The 22,041-nt window shown below is 33.8% G+C and overlaps 1 protein-coding gene across 4 annotated transcripts in view; it reads right to left on the bottom strand.

The window, feature by feature from the left end:
- N (neurogenic locus Notch protein) overlaps window positions 1–22,041 on the bottom strand; it is a 101,466-nt gene that overhangs the window by 54,268 nt on the left and 25,157 nt on the right. For all 4 annotated transcript variants that reach the window (XM_088269955.1, XM_088269958.1, XM_088269957.1 and 1 more), the window contains exon 2: window positions 12,884–12,962. In XM_088269955.1, the coding sequence (XP_088126081.1) occupies window positions 12,884–12,962 (79 nt within the window). The remainder of the gene's footprint in view (window positions 1–12,883; window positions 12,963–22,041) is intronic.

A 22,041-nucleotide genomic window follows, 5' to 3' on the forward strand; every position in this document is an offset into this window, starting at 1 on the left:
TTTATTCTGATCTCTTAAAGTATCTTCTAATTTAACCAAATTTACAACTTTTAATTGTTCATCTGCATTTTCATTCAAATTTAATACTGGATTCCTGCTTAGACAATCTACTTCTAAATTCTTCTTTCCTGGAGTATATTTTATTTTATCTTTCGTAGAAGTTTTTTCTACTTCATTTTTATTTTCATTTTTCAAGCACTGTTTCTGTGTTATTTGTATGTCTTCATTTTTATTCTGATCTTTTAAAATATCTTCTAATTTAACCAAATTTACAACTTTTAATTGTTCATCTGCATTTTCATTCGATTTTAATACTGGATTCCTGCTTAGACAATCTACTTCTAATTTCTTCTTTCCTGGAGTATATTTTGTTTTATATTTTGTAGTATTTTTTTCTACTTTATTTTTATTTTCATTCTTCAAGCACTGTTTCTGTGTTATTTGTATGTCTTCATTTTTATTCTGATCTTTTAAAATATCTTCTAATTTAACCAAATTTACAACTTTTAATTGTTCATTTGCATTTTCCTTCGATTCTAATACTGGATTCCTGCTCATACAATCTGCTTCGAAATTCTTCTTTTCTGGAGTATATTTTATTTTATATTTTGTAGAAATTTTTTCCACATTATTTTTATTTTCATTCTTCAAGCACTTTTTCTGTGTAATTTGTAAATCTTCATTTTTATTATTAATCTTATCATCCTCCTTTGTTTTAAACCAGCACCTTGCTTCAGAGTGATATCGAGTTCCCTTATTTAAATTTTCACAAATCTTACATGGACTTTTATTTTTAATTTTATCACTAGTTCTTAGATTTCCACGTCTTCTTTGATTATCTTCTAATCGTTTTCTTTGATCATCTTCTAATTTTTCTCTCTCACTCCGAACATATTGTAGTAATTGTTTTAATACATCTAATGTTTCATCATCCATTTCTAATTAACAAAATTGTCGTTTTATAACGTGGTAATACTTTTCTTTATAAATTGGGTGTAAATAATATGTAAAGTGGGTGTATAATAATAAAATAAACAATGTGTTGCTTTGTAATTAAAGTTTATTCTTAATTTATCTTTATAATAATTTTTATATCTATCTATCTATCTATCTATCTGATTCTGACAGTTAATAATATTATCGGAAGTCTTTTGTTTTATTCTGAGCGACGCATGCGGCATCTGGTGGTAGAACTGTTTTATGTAGGTACTTTTTGTAAGTACTTAATAAAATGTATAGGTAGGTACCTAGGTATTTTATTACATATATATATATATATATATATATATATATATATATATATATATATATATATATATATATATGCATACATATACACTTAGAAACACTAATGAATAATTCTGACAAGAAAATGTTTTTTTTTAAACTTTGACAAACACTGGACGTGTATCAATGCAGGTGACAGTAACATGACATGATATGCAAAAGTATATCCTCATCTCATAAGCTATAAAGTCTAAATTCGAAAACACGATGCAAACAGCAACATTTTTAAGTGCATTAAAAAAACATACTATTTTGGCCCTAATCTAATTGGAATTAAGATACAATATCGCTTAACGCTCGATTATAAGCGTTATTGAGGGGACGAGTTGAACAAAATTAATGGCAATTGTTATCGATATGTAGGTACATATTAGGAAAGGGATAGCCGGGAACGCGAGTAGGTGCATTTCAAGCCACGCAGATTTGGACAAGAGTTACGCTGATTCAAGTGTCGATGGGGTATATTGTGTCGGATTATAAATATAACATACATACAGATGTTTGAATGAGATGAGTGGCATTTAAATACGGCGGAAAATATATTGCAAATATTACGTTTAATAGTTTTCTCCATTATAAAAATAAATTATAGCAACTTAGTAACGATTATATTTATATTTTATGACGATTTGAAATGCACTAACTTCAAGCGCTAGGTAAATTGAAATTGAAAATTTTGAAACAAAAACGACAAAAGTTAAATATTTTTAAATATCCTTTTTGCATTATTAGATTATTGTTTATAATTATTATACACCATTGTACAGATTTTTTTAATGTCCACAAAACTTGGAGTCAAACATATTCTGTGCTACAAATATTTCAACTAAGATATTTGGTTGTTACTGTCTCCCGTAAAAAACTGGTTTTGTGACATGAGTGGTTTTTGTCTCTAAATCTCATTTGCGGTAATATAGCAGTTTTCTTAGGCAATCATTAGAGGGGGTCATTTGGAGCTCTAAAACCAGACTTTGGGGACGTTCAATTTTGGATCATGTACGTGGTATATATTTTCAACAGTAGGCGAAAAATGATTTGATAAACGTGCAAGAAAATTTATTCTCAACTGCGGGTATTACAACTTTTATCTAAGATCGATATTTTCAACATGAAATTTGATGATTTAGTACATACGCGGTTTAAGTACTGATATACAAATGCAAAAATCGTGACATATGCAAACATTTGCTAAAGAAACAAAGCAAAAATATAACAATGGATCACGCACTGGGCAAAGCGGTAACATTTTCATACAAGTACTCACGCATAATCTGTGTACAATTTTGGGGTTAAAAAATGGACAGTTTTGTACGACACTATAAGTGATTTACTGTCTAGTGTGTATGTACGCCATATAGTGGATATGGTAACCTTTATAGGGGAAAATACAACAATCGAATCTTTTATAACAAGTGAACCGGGTACGCGTAAATTGCATCTGTTATATTTGATGCCCAATATTGGAAGGACCGATTATGAAAAAATCGAAAACGTTTTTTTTTAATGATTGTCTAACAATTTTTGTCTAAGCTTAGAGCGTAAGTAATACGAATTACCGTAATTTTAAACCTCTCTTTTTACAAAACCTCGAGTAAAAACAAAGTATGCGAAATTTTTGATCGATTCAACGGAGAAATTTAGACAAAATAGAGATATTTTCTGGACGATAGATCGATACCAAAACAATATAAACTTGGTTTAAAAACCTGTAAAATGGAAAGGATAAAATGCTGAAAGAAGTAAATTACCGATACAGTTTTTTTTACAAAAGAAAAACGCAAGCTCCTTGTCAAATGTTATAAAAAAAGTCTTAATAGATAGCTAATTTTATAAAAGCTATATCAGAAGACACAAAAGGGCAAATAAGCCAAGATTTGTATAGTTTAAGCCAAGTCTATCCTTTATCCAAGGGGCCAAGGAGTTTTGTGGGATTGAACCACAATCACACGAAATCGAGTGTCACTTTTGGTCTTTTTTATAAATAAATTCTTAACGTAAACTCTACATCCAAAAATAAAAATTTTAAAAAAATGACGTCACTTATAAGAAATGTCAATTTCACAATAGTTTCTGGAATTCTATTAACTTTTTTTTTATAATACTAAATTTAATAGTTATCTCATTCAACCTTTTTTTAATTAAATATGTCTACTGCTTAAAAAAACACAATAAAAAAATATTTATTTTGCATTTAAATTAATAAATAGCAACGTTAAGTCAAAATAAAAGTAATATTATAAATAATCAGAAATATTTTACAAACAAGCACGCTTCTTATATTTCGGCAACAAAGACGTAACAGGATGTAAGAAACGACCCTAAATTTAATAACCGAAATCTCAACGACCTGTTAGGGAAAATAATAAAACAACTTTAAAAAAAGAAAGAAAAAACACACGGGGTGCACTGTCGGTGCACTAAAAACGAAAAAGGGATAGCAAGACATCTTGTTAAATACAAGAAGAAAAAATGCGTTCATTTTACGAACTAAATTAGGGTAGCTACTGAACACAAACATTGCTAGCTCCTAAAAACCCATTTACGTTAGTATACGTATAAATTCCCAAAAAATTCAGGAATATTATGAGGTTTTTAAGGTATTCAAGGTTTATAAGGATTTTCAAATGTGAGTTTCTAAAATGTGTCTTTGTGTTATGGTATATTTCTGCGAAAATTGTAATAGCTTTCGTGTTGCTCATTTTGGCGTTATTTCCATTATTATTCCAGACGCATCTCGTCGACCCATTGATCATAATTCAATTATACATATTTCACGCACGTCTTTTCTAATCGTACCATCATTGAATTTTCTTATGTTTGATTCCAAACGTCAAAACTATCGAGTATTCAGGATTTGCCTAGAACGGTTGCGGCGAGGTCCGCCCGGTGTTCTACCTATGCTAGACTCCGCGGCATGTGCTGGTATCTCCGGTCAGGCCATAAAACCGATTGGACGATGCAATAAGCTCACCATTGTGAGAGAGAGCCGGAGGCATTCGGGCTCGTTCCGTGGAACTTGGAACTTGCCTCGCGATGGTAGTCGCCGTAAGATATTACCTATTATCGCCTGCAAATCCTAACTGTGGCGCGCGAAATATTTGTAATATATATTACATCTTCATTTTGGTGCTTTTCACCAAGGCGTCATTTCATCTCGATTGTTGCCATCGTTCTCCTATATACTCGGTACTTAGTAAGAACTATAGATTTGTTACTTCACAGGGGAGCGATTCGAAATTTTCAATGGGTTTTTAGGGGACTAAAATAAAGTAAATAAAATAGTCTAACTAACTATTAACACTTTCCTTATCAATCATAGTTCACTTTGTGTGATACCACTTAAAACTTTCCTTCCAGACAACCGGTTAAGGAATTACCATTGCCTCGTTAGGTCAACTATAGACTAAAGTGAAATTATTTACATGTTACGACATTTTCAAAGGGAAATAAATAATAATTGGAATATTTTCAAAAGCGGTCCAAAATAAATTTGATTGGTTATTTATTATTGGAAGATCTTCATAACGAGCTTTAGTGCTATATTATCTTACCACTTTATAATGGTTTTAAAATAAAATATCATTAAAACTTTCATCAAATACACCTGATACTTTTCGACACATTTTATAAAAAAAATAAAACAAAATATAAACCTTGTTTCTTTAAAAAAAAAACTTTTATACGTTTTCAACCACTTTTGAGTTAGAAATATTTTTCAACAGAGATACTTACTTATCTGTACATCCCTGAAGAAAACAAATAATTTGAGTTCGAAATACGTAATGATTAACGTCGAGCGTTTGAGCCCAAAAGTGGAATAAAGTAACGACTTATTGTAGAAAAGTCGTTGTCTTTCAACTAGTTACATGCGGGAAAGAATAATATCATTACTCCTTGATATTCTATTTTATGTATGAACGTTTTCCCATGTAACTGTTTGAGATGCGCTGAGATGGTTTGGGCGCGGCTAATAGTATGCAAGGATCGAGACTACAGGCTGTAGGCAGTCCGGGCTCCGCTCTCGGAACTCGGAGCTAGAACATTGGCGAACCGCAAACTCCCGAGTACCGTAATACAATCATTGGCGGCCGGTCAGAGTCAATAATGTGAAGTATTATAGAAAGGTATGGCCGCCTATAAAGGCTTACACGTTCATTTACTAAGTATTTATTAAATACAACATTTTTGAGTGTGTCTGAATACTTGTTCACAAATCTGGATTATCTCCAGTTATATAGGAATTATTTTTCATATTATTTTTTTGACTATGACGGTCATAAATCGCGTAAATGCCCAGACTTCTATATTCTTCATGTTGAGATGTCGATTTTTTATTAAATACATATTTTAAAAAGTTAAATGTTGACCCAGAAACCGAAGTAAATAAACAGAGGAAGCGATTTTTTATCGGAATCTAATGAAAAATCTTTTTCTTGCCCCTTTGCCCCAACAGAGAGTATAAGGCACTGTATCGAGTCGAGACGGTGTTGACTCGTGATTATACCACATAAGGCAGGGTGATCAATCCTAATCTCCAGGTTCATATACAGAGGTAGAACGTGTTTGCTGTGTTGCAGATGACGAAAGTGAAGGAGCTCAGGGTAACGGACTTAGCTGCCTTATGGGGAAGGAAATGGAAGAGGGAAAGAAGGTACAATAAGAGAGGAAGAAGAAATGTAGCAATGAATAGAAAATTAATCAAAGTATTAAGGTTTCTATGCCCGTTACATAATAAATCTTTTTTAAATATTATTTATTAGTTTATACTGATTTTAGGGTAAAATTATAAGTAATTTTAAAATGAAAACACGCGGTGTCTTTCTACTTAGGAGCAGGTAATCTAATATGCGAGTGTTAAATAGTTTATGTCGGTTAAAAACACGATATTAGAATACATCACCTTATAATATTAGTGCCTATTCGCCTTCGGGTATCGGCTGACATTTAGCGGCGAACGGAGTGTGCAACGCCTGTCGAAATATAAAGCAACCTCGGGCTAAGTGCGAGAACTGTAAACAGGGGACACTTTCTTTTGACAAAATATCGTACGACCATCAAAAACTACATTCTGGCGCTCAAATTTGACTTATAATTAATAATTGTTTTTGTTACAAAAAATAACTTATTGACCCTTCCGATGGAAGAAGTTTTACATGTAAATTGAAAATGCTCTCATAGGCGTAACAATCGTCACAAAATTATTTACAGTCCACCCGTAGCATGATTTATAAAACTTATTTAATAAAATTATAATACAATATGTATTTGTATACAATGGCGAATTCATTGCTATGAAGCATATCTCCCAAACGACCAGGAACAGACTAGTGAGAGTTGGTCAAGCTGCTTGAAATTATCGGGGAATTATTTTTACAACCAAATAGGAGCATGAAAAGTTAAAACAAGAGTGAGGAAAGATACATTTAGAAGTTATGCACCAATTGATGATGTGCATGAATATCACGCCGGATAATCAAATATAGGCACTATTATAGCATTAAGAAACTTTGTACAAAGAAGCCTCGATCGTCAAAGACGCCCCTGTTTACCGTAAAACGTCCAAGATCTGCAAGTTTTCATGGCCAAATTGTCTAGATTTATATCAAAATACTAAATGGTATAGTTGTGTTATGGTGATAATATCAAGGCGTTTCAAAAAGCTCTATATTACTCATAATAAATAATAATCTATTCTCTTTAGTGATTGCAATGCTTTCGAGCTGCCATCACTACTCGTATTTAAATAACTTTCGCAAATTGTAGTCAAGTACTTGTTACAACTTTTTGCTTATTTGACCATTTAGTATTTCCGTCCGTTTGGCTTTTTCATATTCACATCTCCATTTGACAAATATCCCAAGGCAAACGTGTAATAAATTTATTTTCCAAACACATTAAACAATACATTTTATTGCTATTTCAATAGAGATGAAGAAGTTATTGATAAAATTATGAAAGTCTAGATGTTTGCGGAACTTTGGCACAACACATTTTTTGAGATAAAGACACGATTTTTCTTGAGATTTAGAGACATATTTATACGTAAGGACACTTTAATTTATGTGCATATTAAGATTTTATCGACATTTCAACGTAGATTATGAAGTTTTTTATTGAATTGATGATTCATCTAACATGCGCAGAATGAAGAATGTTACATAATTTACATAGTGACCACTTGAACTACTACCACCCTATCCTCTCTTCGAAGACTTCTTCGTCTCTGTTTTCAATTTACCATTCATTGTTATAAATCGTCAGGTAAGAGTTAATACAGTTTTAATTATACCACATGGGTCAAATGGTTTCGCCTTTTTATTTTTAGGTCACTTTCAAACGAAAATTTTAAGTTCCCAAATAAGGTAAGTGGCTATAATACTGACCTAGTTTTTGTCTTAAGCCGGTCCATATTTTTAAAATATTTATTTAATATTAAAACGGCTTGATAATTTTTTTAATTTATTTTTATTTTTTAATGGGATAGTTTTATCCTTACAAAGTTAAAAAAATAATAGTCAAAAGTCAAGTGCATATATTAAAATCCACGCAATAAACAGTTAAAGGTTTTGTATTCAATACTGACCTATTCGAAATGGATTATTTCATAATACTGACTGCTGTTGCCCCTATTACTGACTATGAGTGAAAAAGACAACTCAATTCATATTTTAATATATTTTACCATATGTAAACTGGAGTAAGATATAAGTATTTGTAATGGAAATAAATGTAAAAGTAAGTACTTATGTGACAATTTATTATTTATTAAAAAAAAACATATTGGTTAAACAAAATGTATTGTTAATGTATTTTTTTAAGCTCACTATAAATAAGTAATTCTGGAATGGAATAATTTCCTCTAGCATTTAGTCACACCGGTTCTGGAATTGTTTTTATGATTCCTTCTGAAGTATACTATATAGTATCCTGTTTTTCTGGCACTTCCAGTTCAGGCATACCACGACCTTGATCAAAGCGGAACCATCCTTTTTGGGATTTATTACAATTCCTAAAAAATTCCCCTTCCTACTTTACAATACAGGACTCATTTTATTTTAGTTTTTACGAGGAAGATTTTTTGAAGACCCTTGGTGATTTTCAGTTTTTTTTTCTTCTTTTCTGCCACTTTATCTTCTGGCACACAGAGACTGCTTAACCTTTCCTGTCCAGAGTAAAAAAAAAACAATCCGCGGGTTCCGAAGGGGGTACTGGCAATACCCCAAGTAAAATGCTAAAAATACAGGTTTTTCACAAATTCGGCTAATGTCAAAATGTTTATCATGCTATTGTTATTCTATTTTTTCCATTTAAATTTGAATTTTCTGCAATAAACAATAATTTTCAAAAAAACATAGTTGTGAAGAAGTTCTCTACGGAAATGACATTCAATTTCGCCCAATGTTTAAGCATCACTGGACACTAGGCGCTTCGGCCGGAAACGATGCAAGCGAGAAGGGGCGAGGAGAGAAAGAGAGAGAGAGAAGCATACTACTCGGTACATACTAGCGTGTTTCTAATTTGTCGTATATTATGGTGAAAAAAAAAAACAAAGAATGGTAAAAAAATCAGATAGCGAGAAACAATACAAAAATGACATTACGTTGTATGAACAGTTTGGACTTGGGTTTGGGAATATCTGTCCATCTGTAGCCTGATTTGGAAGTGAACGAATTTTCTTCATTTCTACTGTTGTCTACTATATCTACGGGCTTGACGCTGTTAGAGTCAGATTCATCAAGTTCTTGGATTATATAGTTATCTGAGTTGGCGTCGGAAGCATAATCTTTATTTTCTAACCCTAAATGGAATTCATCATCACTTATATACATACATCAGTGTCCGTATAGCTCAGAAGTTGCTCAATCATATCATCTGTCAATTATTTTCCACTCATTGTTAGGGTAAAGTAAATATTAAAATTATGACAATTTAATTAGTGTAAAAAGGTAGATATTTATAAAATAAATATGAAAATGCAATTGCACCAAGAAATTTCAGTAGATAATTTAAATTAATAATAATTCTTATTAGAAACGAAAAAAAACACTCTGTATTTGCCAAATAACGCTTGCGTTCGAGAACACGATGCACACGCGTGCAAATTTGGGGATCTACCGCCGATGGTTAAACTGTGGAGATAGATACAGCGCTAGTAAAGAAATTGATATCCCCTTCGGAACGGGACAGTTAAACGCTGTTAGAACATTTAAGATCGTGGGATTTGGAGGTTTACAAGGAGTAACCTCATTTGGGTGTGCAACATTAGAGCATGATGGTAGTGTGCCTGATATGTATATACATATATATATATATATATATATATATATATATATATATATATATATATATATATATATATATATATATATATATATATATATATATATATATATATATCTGAATGTGAAATACTAGTAAACGGAGAGATTCTGGAACAGGTAGATGATTTCGTGTATTTGGGTAGTATGTTTTCTAGGGATGGAAAGATTGATAAAGATATAGAAAGGAGAGTGAATGCTGGGAACAAAGTGAACGGTGCACTGAAATCAGTTATAGCAAATAAAAACCTATCAGCGGAAGCTAAACTGGCAGTGCACAACGGAGTCCTGGTTCCAACTCTAATGTATGGAAGTGAAACATGGAGTTGGCAAAAGAAGGATGAAAGTAGACTGAATGCAGTCGAAATGCGATCTCTCAGAAGAATGTGTAACAAAACGATGTATGATAGATGTGCGAATAGTGAAATAAGGAAGGAATGCAAAGCTGAGATAAACATTATCGATAAAATTAAGAAAGGTGTGTTGAGATGGTTTGGACATGTAGAACGAATGAGTGAGGAAAGAACGGTAAAACAAATTTATGAGGCGAAAGTTAGCGGGAAAAGAAGCAGAGGAAGACCGAGAAAAACATGGCACGATCAGGTATGCCAAATACTTGAAAGTGGTCAGGTTAGGAGTCGTAACAATCGGCGGGTATGTATGAGGAGATGCATGAACGTGGAAGAGGCGAAGAATGTTTGCAAGGACAGAGTGGTGTGGCGCTCTATTCTCTCTGCCTACCCCTGCGGGGAAGTGGCGTGATGGTTAGTTAGTTAGTTATATATATATATATATATATATATATATATATATATATATATATATATATATATATATATATATATATATATATATTTATATTTATATTCTACTAACCCTTATCCGCACCCGATGGTGCACTGCATCTGCACTGATGATGTATTGACGCAGTGTTATCTCGATGGTTACTTACATGAAGGCAAGGTGATCACTCATGCGAGTATAGTGGAATCAGTTTATGTTTGATAATAAACAATGTTTTTTTTGTTGATATTATGTTAAAAAAGAAAAAATAAATTGTATTTTAACATAAGAAAAATCACAAAAAGATGGCTCAGAACGAAACTCCTTTTCTGAAATAGTATGTGTTTATAATACTGATCTAGATTCGTTTCTATTACTGACCGCTGAAACTATTTATTATAATTATAAAACCAAGCAAAAATATATAGGTCAGAATTAGGCCCCCATAATCCAAAAACTGTATGCTATCCAAAGCACGCAAGAAATTTACGTATTTAAGAATTTTCACAAATTTATGTAAACTTTAAAAATGCTCTCGTCTTACTCATTACTGACCTATAGGTCAGTAAAGGAAACTAATGAAATTTCGGGTGAATGTAATACTGACAACTTTTATTTTATAAATGTATTGTATTAATCATATGGTTATTTCACAAATACTTTGTTTTTTGTAAATTCAATACACTTAACTAACTAACACATATAAAATATTAGTAAATATCAATCATATAAAAAGAATACACCTTTAAAATAAAACTTGAAAGATTATGCTTGTCTGTTAAGGATTTTCCGTGTGCGCGCGCTACTTGTCAGATGTCCAAACTATAACTGATATTTCAAATATGAAAAATCAAAATATTGACTGTAAAACATTGTCATCACATAACACAAGCATGGCTGCAGTGTTGGTAATATTAAAAATTAGTAATAATTGAACCAGTGTCTTATTATCTGTTGTTTCTTTGAAATAGGTCAGCAATAGGGGCTAGGTCAGTTTTATAGACACTTACCTTATATACAAGTACTAGAGTCGGTGCTCAATGAACGTGTTTTTACATTTTTATGTAACCACAGAAATCTTTCATCTGTAGTATAATCAATTAAGTCGTTATTTTTATTGATGCTGTCTATCTGAGAGAGATTGTAAATGAAGCATCAATATAAAAATATTAAAAAACTTATTTAATCTCCCATGTACCGGAAACGCCGATTACTTTCCAACATTTTAATGAAAGTATCGATCACAGACTTGGTTTTGACCATCCAGATTGTTGTATTCCAAAATATTTACATATATTTTTTACAAATTTACGTAGGAATAAGCGATCGTTGAATTTTTTTTAAATTCGGCCTGCAACAAATTATTGACTGAGGAAGTGAAATTGAATAATTCATAATGATATAAATCCCAGAATAAGCAGCTTAAAAGCTTCGACCGCCATCTACCGGTAAGGTGAACGGTTCATGTACCCACTCGATAGTTGGTAAAGTTTGATCAAAAATACGATCGAGTGTTGAAGTCATTACATTCGATAGGGTATGATTAATTTCTCCACTAAGATGAGAGACTGAGGCTAGATCGGTAAGAACAGCGGATGCGATATCCGAAGGTCCGGGGTTCGAGTGTGGAGCAGGCAGTTACTTTTTCATTTATTATTAGATTAAAACCAATATTTTTAGCTTTTCCACTTTTTTATTTGACCAGCGACCGGGTTTCGTCGTTACCGACATCATCAGACTGTCGGTAACGACGAAACCCGGTCGCTGGTCAAATAAAAAAGTGGAAAAGCTAAAAATATTGGTTTTAATCTAATAATAAATTAAAAATGCAATTCCATCACGAAGTGTCAGTGGATAATATAAAGTTACTTTTTCCTCAAGATGTAATCATTTTCTATTCCTGTAATCATTTTCTCCATTAAACATTATGGAATATTTTTTTATTTTTTTTTATTTTACCAGTTTTATTGCCATTTAAACCTAATAAATTTATGTGAGATGTATAAAAAGTATATGAATTGATTTATTTACACGTATTTGATCGTATTTTATTGAATTTTCTCCAGATCACTGTGATGTCTGTCTTTGCATCTATATCCGTCATATTTTCGTTCAGATTAACAAATTAGAAGAAAAAAATATTTATTACGGTGACCAATATAAATTTAATAATCAATTATTGATGGACTAAATTTGTAATTTTCCATTTGATAACTAAAATCACTATCAGTCCATATATGAAGTATGGTGATTTAGTCATATTCCATAGTTTCAGAAAAACCGGACTGTTAAGTTATAATGTACTAATGGCCAAAGTAACTGCCCGGATATCAGAAGAACTTAAATTCTAATCCCGTAATAGACAGCCATAAAAAAACATTTTCATCTCAAATGGTTAAAAATGTGACGTTATTTGCGGACGTGGCGTGAAAATACAACTTCAAGTATATAAGTCACTTATATGGAACTGCTGGATGTAGTGAAAAGGTACTTACTTGCAATAGGACTCGGCTTTAGGTGAAGAGATGCAGGTACCACTATTTTTGCATGGAGACGGCGCACAGGATACAAATCCTAAAAAGAAAAGAAAAAACAATTTTAAGCAAATCTCCCACTGACTCTTAAATTTATTTCTTTATTTATTACATACATAAGTCACATATAATATTCCCGATGAGTAATTTCCATTACACAATTATTTTCTCATTTATGACAAAAAGCGTGTTTTTTGTATGTGCACAGTACAACGACGTCGCTAGCTGATAATATGAATGTAAGATTTGCCAATGATCTCGATCGCAAGCCGTTGGCCATCTCTGCACGGTGGGCTAGTGATTAAAACATCACGGAGCGTGTTATTCCCCGAAGTGGGCACTGGGCAGCGGGTATTGGGTAGCGCGACGAATGGTCTGCTGATGTGGCGAATTGGCGCAGTGTCCGCGGCAGTTAGCGCGACGCTCCAGTGCGCAGCGCCTCCAGAAGGGCGGGCCAATCGCGAGCGGCTTCTGCCGGAGAACCGCGAGAGATTGGTCGCGAAAACGTTAACATCTCAAACGTCAGATTTATATTTGAATTTTTACTTTAAAGTTACATATTTAATATTTTTATCTGACTACGCTAACCAGTCAGATGATGTCGGAACGTAGAAGTATATTTTTTGGGATATTTTATTTTTATGATTTGTCCGCCTCCATGTCGGCATTCGACGCAGTGTTCTATGCACCATTAGGTCATTATCATTTATCACTTGATTGAGACTCCCTGATTTGTTATATTTAAGATTTAAGTTTTGTACTAGGTGGAACTGCATTTTTTACAATAAAACCATATAGTTTTTTTCCATAATTGTTTTATTTGACCGGTCACTGGGTTTCGTCGTTTCGGACAACTTCAGACCGGTCTGATAACGATGATGATGTTACGACGCTCCCGCTCCCTGGTAAATAAAATAAAATCCTTACTAAATAATGATTCGTGAGAAGGTTGCTACGAGAATATTTACTACCAATTAATTATAATTTATTTTTCATGAGATAGGTACATTTAAAAGTTTGAGTTAAATTGTAGCTTCCCCGTTGAACCAACAAGTAACAAGTAACAAGTAAAGGAAGTATCGAGCGCGTGTAATCCACGTTTAGCGGTGTTATTATTGATACAGGAGATCGTGCTCGGAGCCGTCCGCCTGACGAGACAATACTCGCAGCCAGCTCGACGCACTGCCCCACAGCCCCACAGCCCCACAGCCGGCGTCCACCCAAATGTCCATCGCATCGCCAAACCAGCCCACGATAGCGGACCACACCCCATCTTATGTTTTCGCATCGCAAATTCTCCATTTTTGGATCAAGCACAGAAACCAAACACTAATATCTCAACATATATGAAGAAGTCTCATTTTCAATGGAAGCATGAGTACAAATCGTCGATCACGGGTAGAACAATGGTGAATGTTTCACTAGGACTGACATAACAGTAAGCAGCCCCACACCAAAAAAACGCGAGTACACTTACTGTCGATATTGTTAGAATATCATCTCTATAATACTTCAGATATTTAGCAGACGTTTTCTAGAAACGAAGAAATTCACCGACGACAGGTCGTAAGGCCTATAAATGTGCAAAAAACCATGTTCTCTTCCCATAAAGTTCTTCGTCTCTGTGAGATATTTATAATATGTATCGATAAAAAATCCCCCGAGAGATGAATACACAGTATTCGTGCACACAAATTTGGTAGCATATTGTTAATATAATTTTTACTTGGAGGTAACGACGTTTTTCGTTTGGTAATGAATTGTGGCAAGTCAGTGTTTTCCACCGCAGTTAAACATTTCGGCGGAATCAAAGGAATTAATATGAAATCACGATATTATTATTACAATAAAAAACATCAGTATAACGACCTCCGGGTTTCGTTGGTCGATTTTGCTGCAAAACCGTCAGGGTCATAAGTTAAGTCCACGGCTTACTAACGGATCTGTAGGAGATGAAGCGTTTACAATAAGTGTATGAGAAATTGTCCAATTAAATGTAATTTAATGCCAATTAAAGCATTTCTAAGACAAGTATAAATTTAGTATTTCTTCTTCTGCCTTCCCTTAACATCTAATGACACAAAACTAATGAACTGTTTTGATGCAGTATTATGTTGATCGATAATTGGAAAAATATGTAAAATTTAGCCTTTACTTGGCGACATCTGTAACCGGGAATTTTCATGATATTATTTTTATTAATAATATTTTTACACTCCTCACAAAGTAAAATCAGCGCACACCTAAAATTCGTATTGATATTTATTCTCGAAGCTCAGTATACGAGTGTTCTGGGTCCTGGTAACATGCCATCACCAACACGATAGGGTAAATATCTATACTCCACCCATATGGGACTTTAATGTTTCAAAAACTCGTGTTATGCTACAACTCGTACCTAGATGCCCAGCCACCCTTGACGTTGAGTAACCAGCTCATCAGGACGCCCACTGCTAATAATTCATCGGCAGTTCTCGCCTGAATTCGGGAGGCGGACCAGACTTGGGATGGCGCAAGGGAGCTGAGCCTGGAGGCAGTTTGTAGACTTCGTATGCTCCACAAAGAGAGCAGATACATGAGTTGAAGAACTGTATGTTATTAAAAAAAAGATGAAACGCTATGTGCTACTAGTATCGACTGACCTGTCCTAGAGTACAATTTGTGAATGCGCAACAATTAAATTAGACTATAACAACTGAAAATCTTGAGGTATCCGTCATCATTAAAATCATTTCGAATCAAAATGTAATATTTGAGGGAGACGCCTAGGAAAGGATAAGAACTGTGAGCGGGCTGAGTTATTTTGAATAAAGTTAGTAATAGCAGATAATTTTTTTAACATTTCATGCAAAGTACTCGTAAAATTAAAAAATGGTTTGAAGCTTCTGCCTTCATAAAAAGTTCCGTGAAGCGTATGGCAATGGATTTAAGAAAAGTACACCAGAGCAAATATCACGATTAATGGGCAGAGATGAATTCTCGGCTATTTCATGGAAGCGAGGAATCGCTGGAAATCTATTAAATTAGTCACTATTCACTATAGACTCGTCAATGTGAACTGCTATTGAACTCACACAAGACTGCCTCCTATCACTGCCTCCTAGATAACGGATGACATTGAATATTTGTAACAAAATCTTACAAAGGTTCAGAATAGCTATGAGAATAAGTTTCTAAAACGAATTTTAGATGTGCGGTGAAATGACTTTTTAAGGAGCATAACGAAAGTAAATAACTTAGTTAATTTTACACTAACATGCAACTACTTAATTGTTCTTTAATTTCATATTTTGTAAATAAAAGTAAATTTAATTCTTTGGTGAAAAAAATCATAATTTTCAAATTTTTTTTGTATTTTGTAGACTTTTTTGAGGTTTAAATGAAATTTTAGAAAGCATTCAAGATTAATAACATATTTTAGAATACATGTACAACCGTTGTTCTGAGATTATTCAAGGTTTTAAAATGGATGTGAAACATAGACAAACGGGTTACCGATTACAGTTGACGAAGCGTTGTAAACTTGGGCACGGCTTGCGTTTAATATAGATGGCGCTGACATAACTTATAGCTAACATATTCCTTCTAAGAGGCCAGTCTGATGTGCGAGGATCAATGAACGGCGAGCGAATCGTCTGCAAGCTCTAAGATATCAAAATGTTATTGATTGATACACGCTTGATTGATCGATTGCACGGATCAATAGCAGATGTTTAATAACATAAGAGGAAGTGACCGTTCGGCTCATATGGTGGTAATCGCCGTAAAACACTCAATTATGTAGAACAGATTTATTGAATCTTTATGAAAATAAGGTTATTATATTTATATAAGGCTAAAAATATTTGAATATACAAAACCTGTACATGGAAATATTTAAAATATTATGTGTGGAGAACGTTTACGTTATCACGAAAAAAAAAGAATTTTAATGTAGTCAAAACGAATTTTTTTCCTATTTCACATTCAACAATAATAAAAAAATACGATTTTTCTTATTACTTAAAATTGAAATAGTTAAATAATAATTAAAATATTATGTGTTTTATAATGTCCTAAGAAGACGAAACGCGTCACGTATTAACATATACATAAATAAATGTAGAATTCAATCCAACAAACTTTGTTTTATTTTGGATATATTACCCTACAATTATACTATTACTCAATATATCTTTTTAGTATTATTGTAGAAGACCTGCTACGCTTGATCACGTATGGGAAAAGAAGCCATATTGTTGAGGACGAGTCGGATTATATAGCACAGGAAAAGGATATCCATAGGGTGCAAAATCAAGGGTTAGATTCAATAATCGTCGAGATAGTGTTACAACTGTTGCTTGAATACTTCCCTCGGTGAAATACAAGTGACCCTGGCATTTTAAACCTGTAAATATTATTACTGCTGCTATTATAACGCCTCTTCTCTGCACGAATAGACTGAGAGGATGGAACTCAATAAGCGTTTGTTCTTACATAGGCTCCAAGCTGTTTCGACCTAGAAGCGGAAGTTTAAAATACTTTGTTTTCAACATCGTATAGTATATGAACAAAATATTAAATTGAACGTTAGTATGATGGATGAATGGTTTGATCCTCAAATATAAAGCTAGCAATAGTGACAGCGACTTGCGTTGAGGTGACGGTTGGGCTAACTACTAATATCCGTATTACAATCCACTATCATAGCACAGGCGAGTTTATTTACTTCCTGACCGGATATTGTACGACGCGTTGTTCAGAGATATTGCACTAGAAATTCTCCTTCAATTATTTAGAATTATTTAAGATTTACACACATTCAAAATAGTTACATGGATGCCTAGTAGTAGGCTGAGAAGAAAAGCTACTCAGACGTTGCAATTGTGACGTCGAAACGCGAACATATTTTTTTTCTTGTTTTATTTTTTCCTCAATGACAATACAATATTTCTGAAAAGTCAAGAACAAACGTGAAATATATATCGTAGCAAAAAATTGTTTACAGTTGATGACGGACACGGAGTTGAGAGTGTATGTCAGAAGAATCGAGTGAGTAAATTGTGACCATCACGCACAAGTCAGACAAATTGAGATGGGATAAAAAGTTGGACGCTGTTAGATGGACCAAACCGACTAATAATAACGCTGAAGGATGTAACGGTGCGGCGGGTAACTGGCGTGAGAAAGGGACAACTTCGAGAAGACAATTTATTCAGTATATTAAAGTTGTAAATATAAATATAATTGGGATAAATATCCCTTATGACTTGCATAAAAAAATCCTTTCACCCATAAACAAAATTATTACAAAAATAAGAATTACATTTATAGGAAACAAAACGAGCACTATTAATTGTCAAGTCCATTAGCGCCAAGTTTAACAAAACCATGCTCCACATGTCCAACTAAATCAAAGAACCGTTTTTAATATTTCAATCAAATCTAATTCAGCCTGACCTACAACCTGAGGACGAGGAGAGCTGATCCCAACAGTCTACAAAGACGATAAGTTGGGATGGAGCCAGGAAGAATAAGATCCAAAAATTTTAAGCGAAAGACTTATAAACACCTTGCCCTCATGTGTAATTGAGGATACAGTAAATATCGCGTCGTGCCCTATGCACTATTTGAGCACCTACGAATAGGGTTCAAATAAAAGGAAAACATTTAATTCCCGACAGTACAAATCAAAAACCGGTTTTAAAAGTCGTCAGAAATTGAAATCTAGAAGTAAAGTTAAGTTTATCGACACACTCCGTAGCGATATCTATAAGACGCTTATAATTAAAGCCAATAATTAGGACTCGGATTACTATCTGATTTAAGAATGTTATTCCTAAATCAGATAGTATAGAGATGTGTATTAGTCGTTAGTTGATTGGTTGGCAGCCAACTACGGACTGCTGAATAATTGGACGAGCTGCCGAGCAATTGGGTCAATTTAGCGACCAACGCACAATGAGTCGCTAGGAGCAGCGACACTCCAGAACTAAAATCGTCATTTCGATTGTGAATGTGATTTTTTTCATTACACAAGTGTGCCCTACGGAGTATTTAATTTAGGTTTATTTTCAAATTCACTTACTTATACAAGACATCGTCCTTGTATCACGCCCCAGCCGCTAAGGTAAATACTTAATCATAAATTAAAGCAATATAATAAGCAGTTTTTCTTTTACAATCGTTAGTAGCGATAATTGGTAGTGTAAATCCAGATTTTCGGGATTCTAACCCAGTTGCGATAGTATTGAATAATCTGGAAGTATGTGTATTTCAACTTTTGGCTAAAAATACCTAAAGAAATTTATAAATAATAAAATTTTCTAAGCCTTAAGATACATTATTTATACCATTAAGATCTATATTTTACTACTAGGACTTGAAAGTAGAGGGGAAGGTGAAATTTAACTATCGAGTAAAATAATTAAAATGAATAAAGTCGAATAACATCAATCTCACATATTTTTATATCTTTCGTAACGTTTTATTTAATTAAATTTTCTACTAGTTTTTATTGTTCATTGTAAGCCTAAGACATAATTTAAGAAGGCGGTAAATGCAACAGTGTTGGAATGTCTACAATCTGGATGTAGACTACTCTCTAAAGATATAACGGTATATTAACAAACTATAAATAAATATTACGAACATTAAGAAAAAGTCGCTAGTTCGACGCTGTCCAAACACATCCTAAAACGAGAGGAAGTGGAGATTATTGAGCCTTCACAGTACACAGTACGCAGGCACAACAATGCGGATCCTCTCTCCTCTCTCTCCAGGTCACGTATTGTATCAGTAATGCCGCAGTAATCAGTTCCGCGTTGGCTGGACTGGATATAGATGTCAGAAGTTGGGATAAACTCCCAGGGAATTGATTGACTACGGGCATTGTGCGGCTAAACCATCGTCTCGGAATGCCGGCCTTCGTTTACACAACGGCAGACGTGGACTCGATTGGATTGTGGATTTTTAAATAAAATTACATCGCGAGATCGAACAGGTATGAACAATCATTTTAAGCATTTTAAAATATAGCAATTAAATATAATTTGTATTCTAAACAAACAAAAAAATATATAGAATGAGACTGGTAGGATTTTGAAAAAGACAAAAGTTGAGTTTTTTTTATTCTTCACTTATCTACAAAGACCAAGCGTACAGAACCCCGCAATATTCATCGTGAAACATACGGGTTTAAATGCATCAAAAACCAAAGTTATAATTTAACTTAAATTAATTAATTTAAATTTACATGTAATTTTTAATGACACTATCACTTTAATGACCTAACTGTAGCTCGGTTGAGAAGTAAAAATATATAAAAATACAGATTTTAAGGTTCGTTGTGAAAATCTGACTCAAAACTAAACAATGAAGGTTTATACGAGTAATATAGACATGAAGTCGGCTTGTGGTACCGCGGTAGTGGTCGTGGACTCCGAGTCAGAGACCCGCCAACAGATCCCCACTCTATCAAAACCTCGCGGTGTCTATGGTAGGTACCGGCGCATGTGATCGCTTAACCCGCGCCGCGGAAAAAAAAGGAACGGGTTCAAAAACATTGCAAATGTACCGATATGATGTTATTAAGCTCACGTGATTATGCAATGTATCGCTAAAATCTTAACTTTGTTTGAAATATAAAGAGAATCTTAAGTTATTATTTTCTTCTTCTTCTAACAACACTTATCCGCACCTATGGTGCATAGGCCACTGCATCGTGTTGACGTAGTGTTATCTTGATCGTTACTTACATGAAGGCAAGGTGATACTACTGCGCTTCAGGAACCACCAGTCCGGGGTAAATCATTTCATTTCAGTCAATCATTATACTGTCCGATATTCTTCTCGAATGGTAATAGTCTGTTGCGTGTCCATGATTTCTCTTGAAGACGATATGGGCAAATAGATCATGTATTAATTCAATCAGGTAAAAATAACAATCAAATTATACAGCAAATTATATATCAGAATATAGCAGCGTTGTTCGTAAGGATTACAAGAGAAGTTGCGAAATGTATGTTGGTATGTAGCGGCGGTCACAATATAGGCTATGTTCGGGAACTCGCAGTACAGTGGTACATGGAGCATGGCATAGGACGGGCTTAATTGGCCACCACGTCCTCGGGGCAATGAATCACCATTAGGCGAGTAGACGCGAGCTTTCGGCTCTCGGCTGCGCCCACAGAGCATTGTTCCAGTTGCCGGACGATCACGATCGCGGGAGAGGCTGGAATTGTGCAAGATACTCGTAGTGCGTACATTCGCCCAAAATACAAGATAGAGGACGATCGCATCCTATACTGTGACCGTATCCTATAAGTTAACAATGTTCAAAAAATAAAATCGTGAAAGAAAATAGATTAGGAAAAAGCGGTTTGTGTAGGTCTCGAATTTAAGAATTCTTCCTCGAAGAATAGGAACAATTATGCTTGCTTTCAGGTAATATTGAAGCCCTTTTTTAAAAGCGACATCTGTCTAACTGGGGAAGTGTTTACGAAATTAATCTTAAATTTTCATCTGAAAATATTGACGAGTTCTTTAACCCTAATTGGATTGGTTATGTCGATGATATTTGAAATCAGTGCCCCAATCGCGAATGGCTAAAAAAGTAGGTACCATAATGTAGGTTCTGGCGTGAAAAGATTTTAAAATTTAGATTATTTTAGTTATTTCATTCATTATTTTCCCCTCTGTCTCAAACTAGTCTGCACTTGTCAAATATATAATTTTAAACGTTCATTTGTCAACCGTTCGTTCCACATGACCTGATCATCTTTGTGATACTTTCGTAGCCTGTCTCAGGCTTGCGAAACACGAGCATTAGTTATCCGTAATATAATAAGTTAAACTCCCAACAACACACATTTTGTCAGAATTATTAATTTATGAAGAACAACAAACCGTTACATGGAACGAAGTATTGTAAAGCAATCGGATTACTTGATTTAATGTGCTTGCTGTTTAAATTAATCGCATCTGTTAATATTTTGACGCATCACTTCTACCATCATAAATAATAAGCCGTGACATCTTCATTTTCCTAAAAAAAAATATCGGCGCATACCTCCTCCGCTGTCTCATTCTGATCTTCCGTTAAAATAAGTTGGAAACAAAACACCTGTATTACGGAGGCA

This window comes from Brachycentrus maculatus, unplaced genomic scaffold, assembly GCF_059751285.1.
Source record: "Brachycentrus maculatus isolate JH-2025_06_01 unplaced genomic scaffold, ASM5975128v1 h1tg000368l, whole genome shotgun sequence".
Classification (NCBI taxonomy): Eukaryota; Metazoa; Arthropoda; class Insecta; order Trichoptera; family Brachycentridae; genus Brachycentrus; species Brachycentrus maculatus.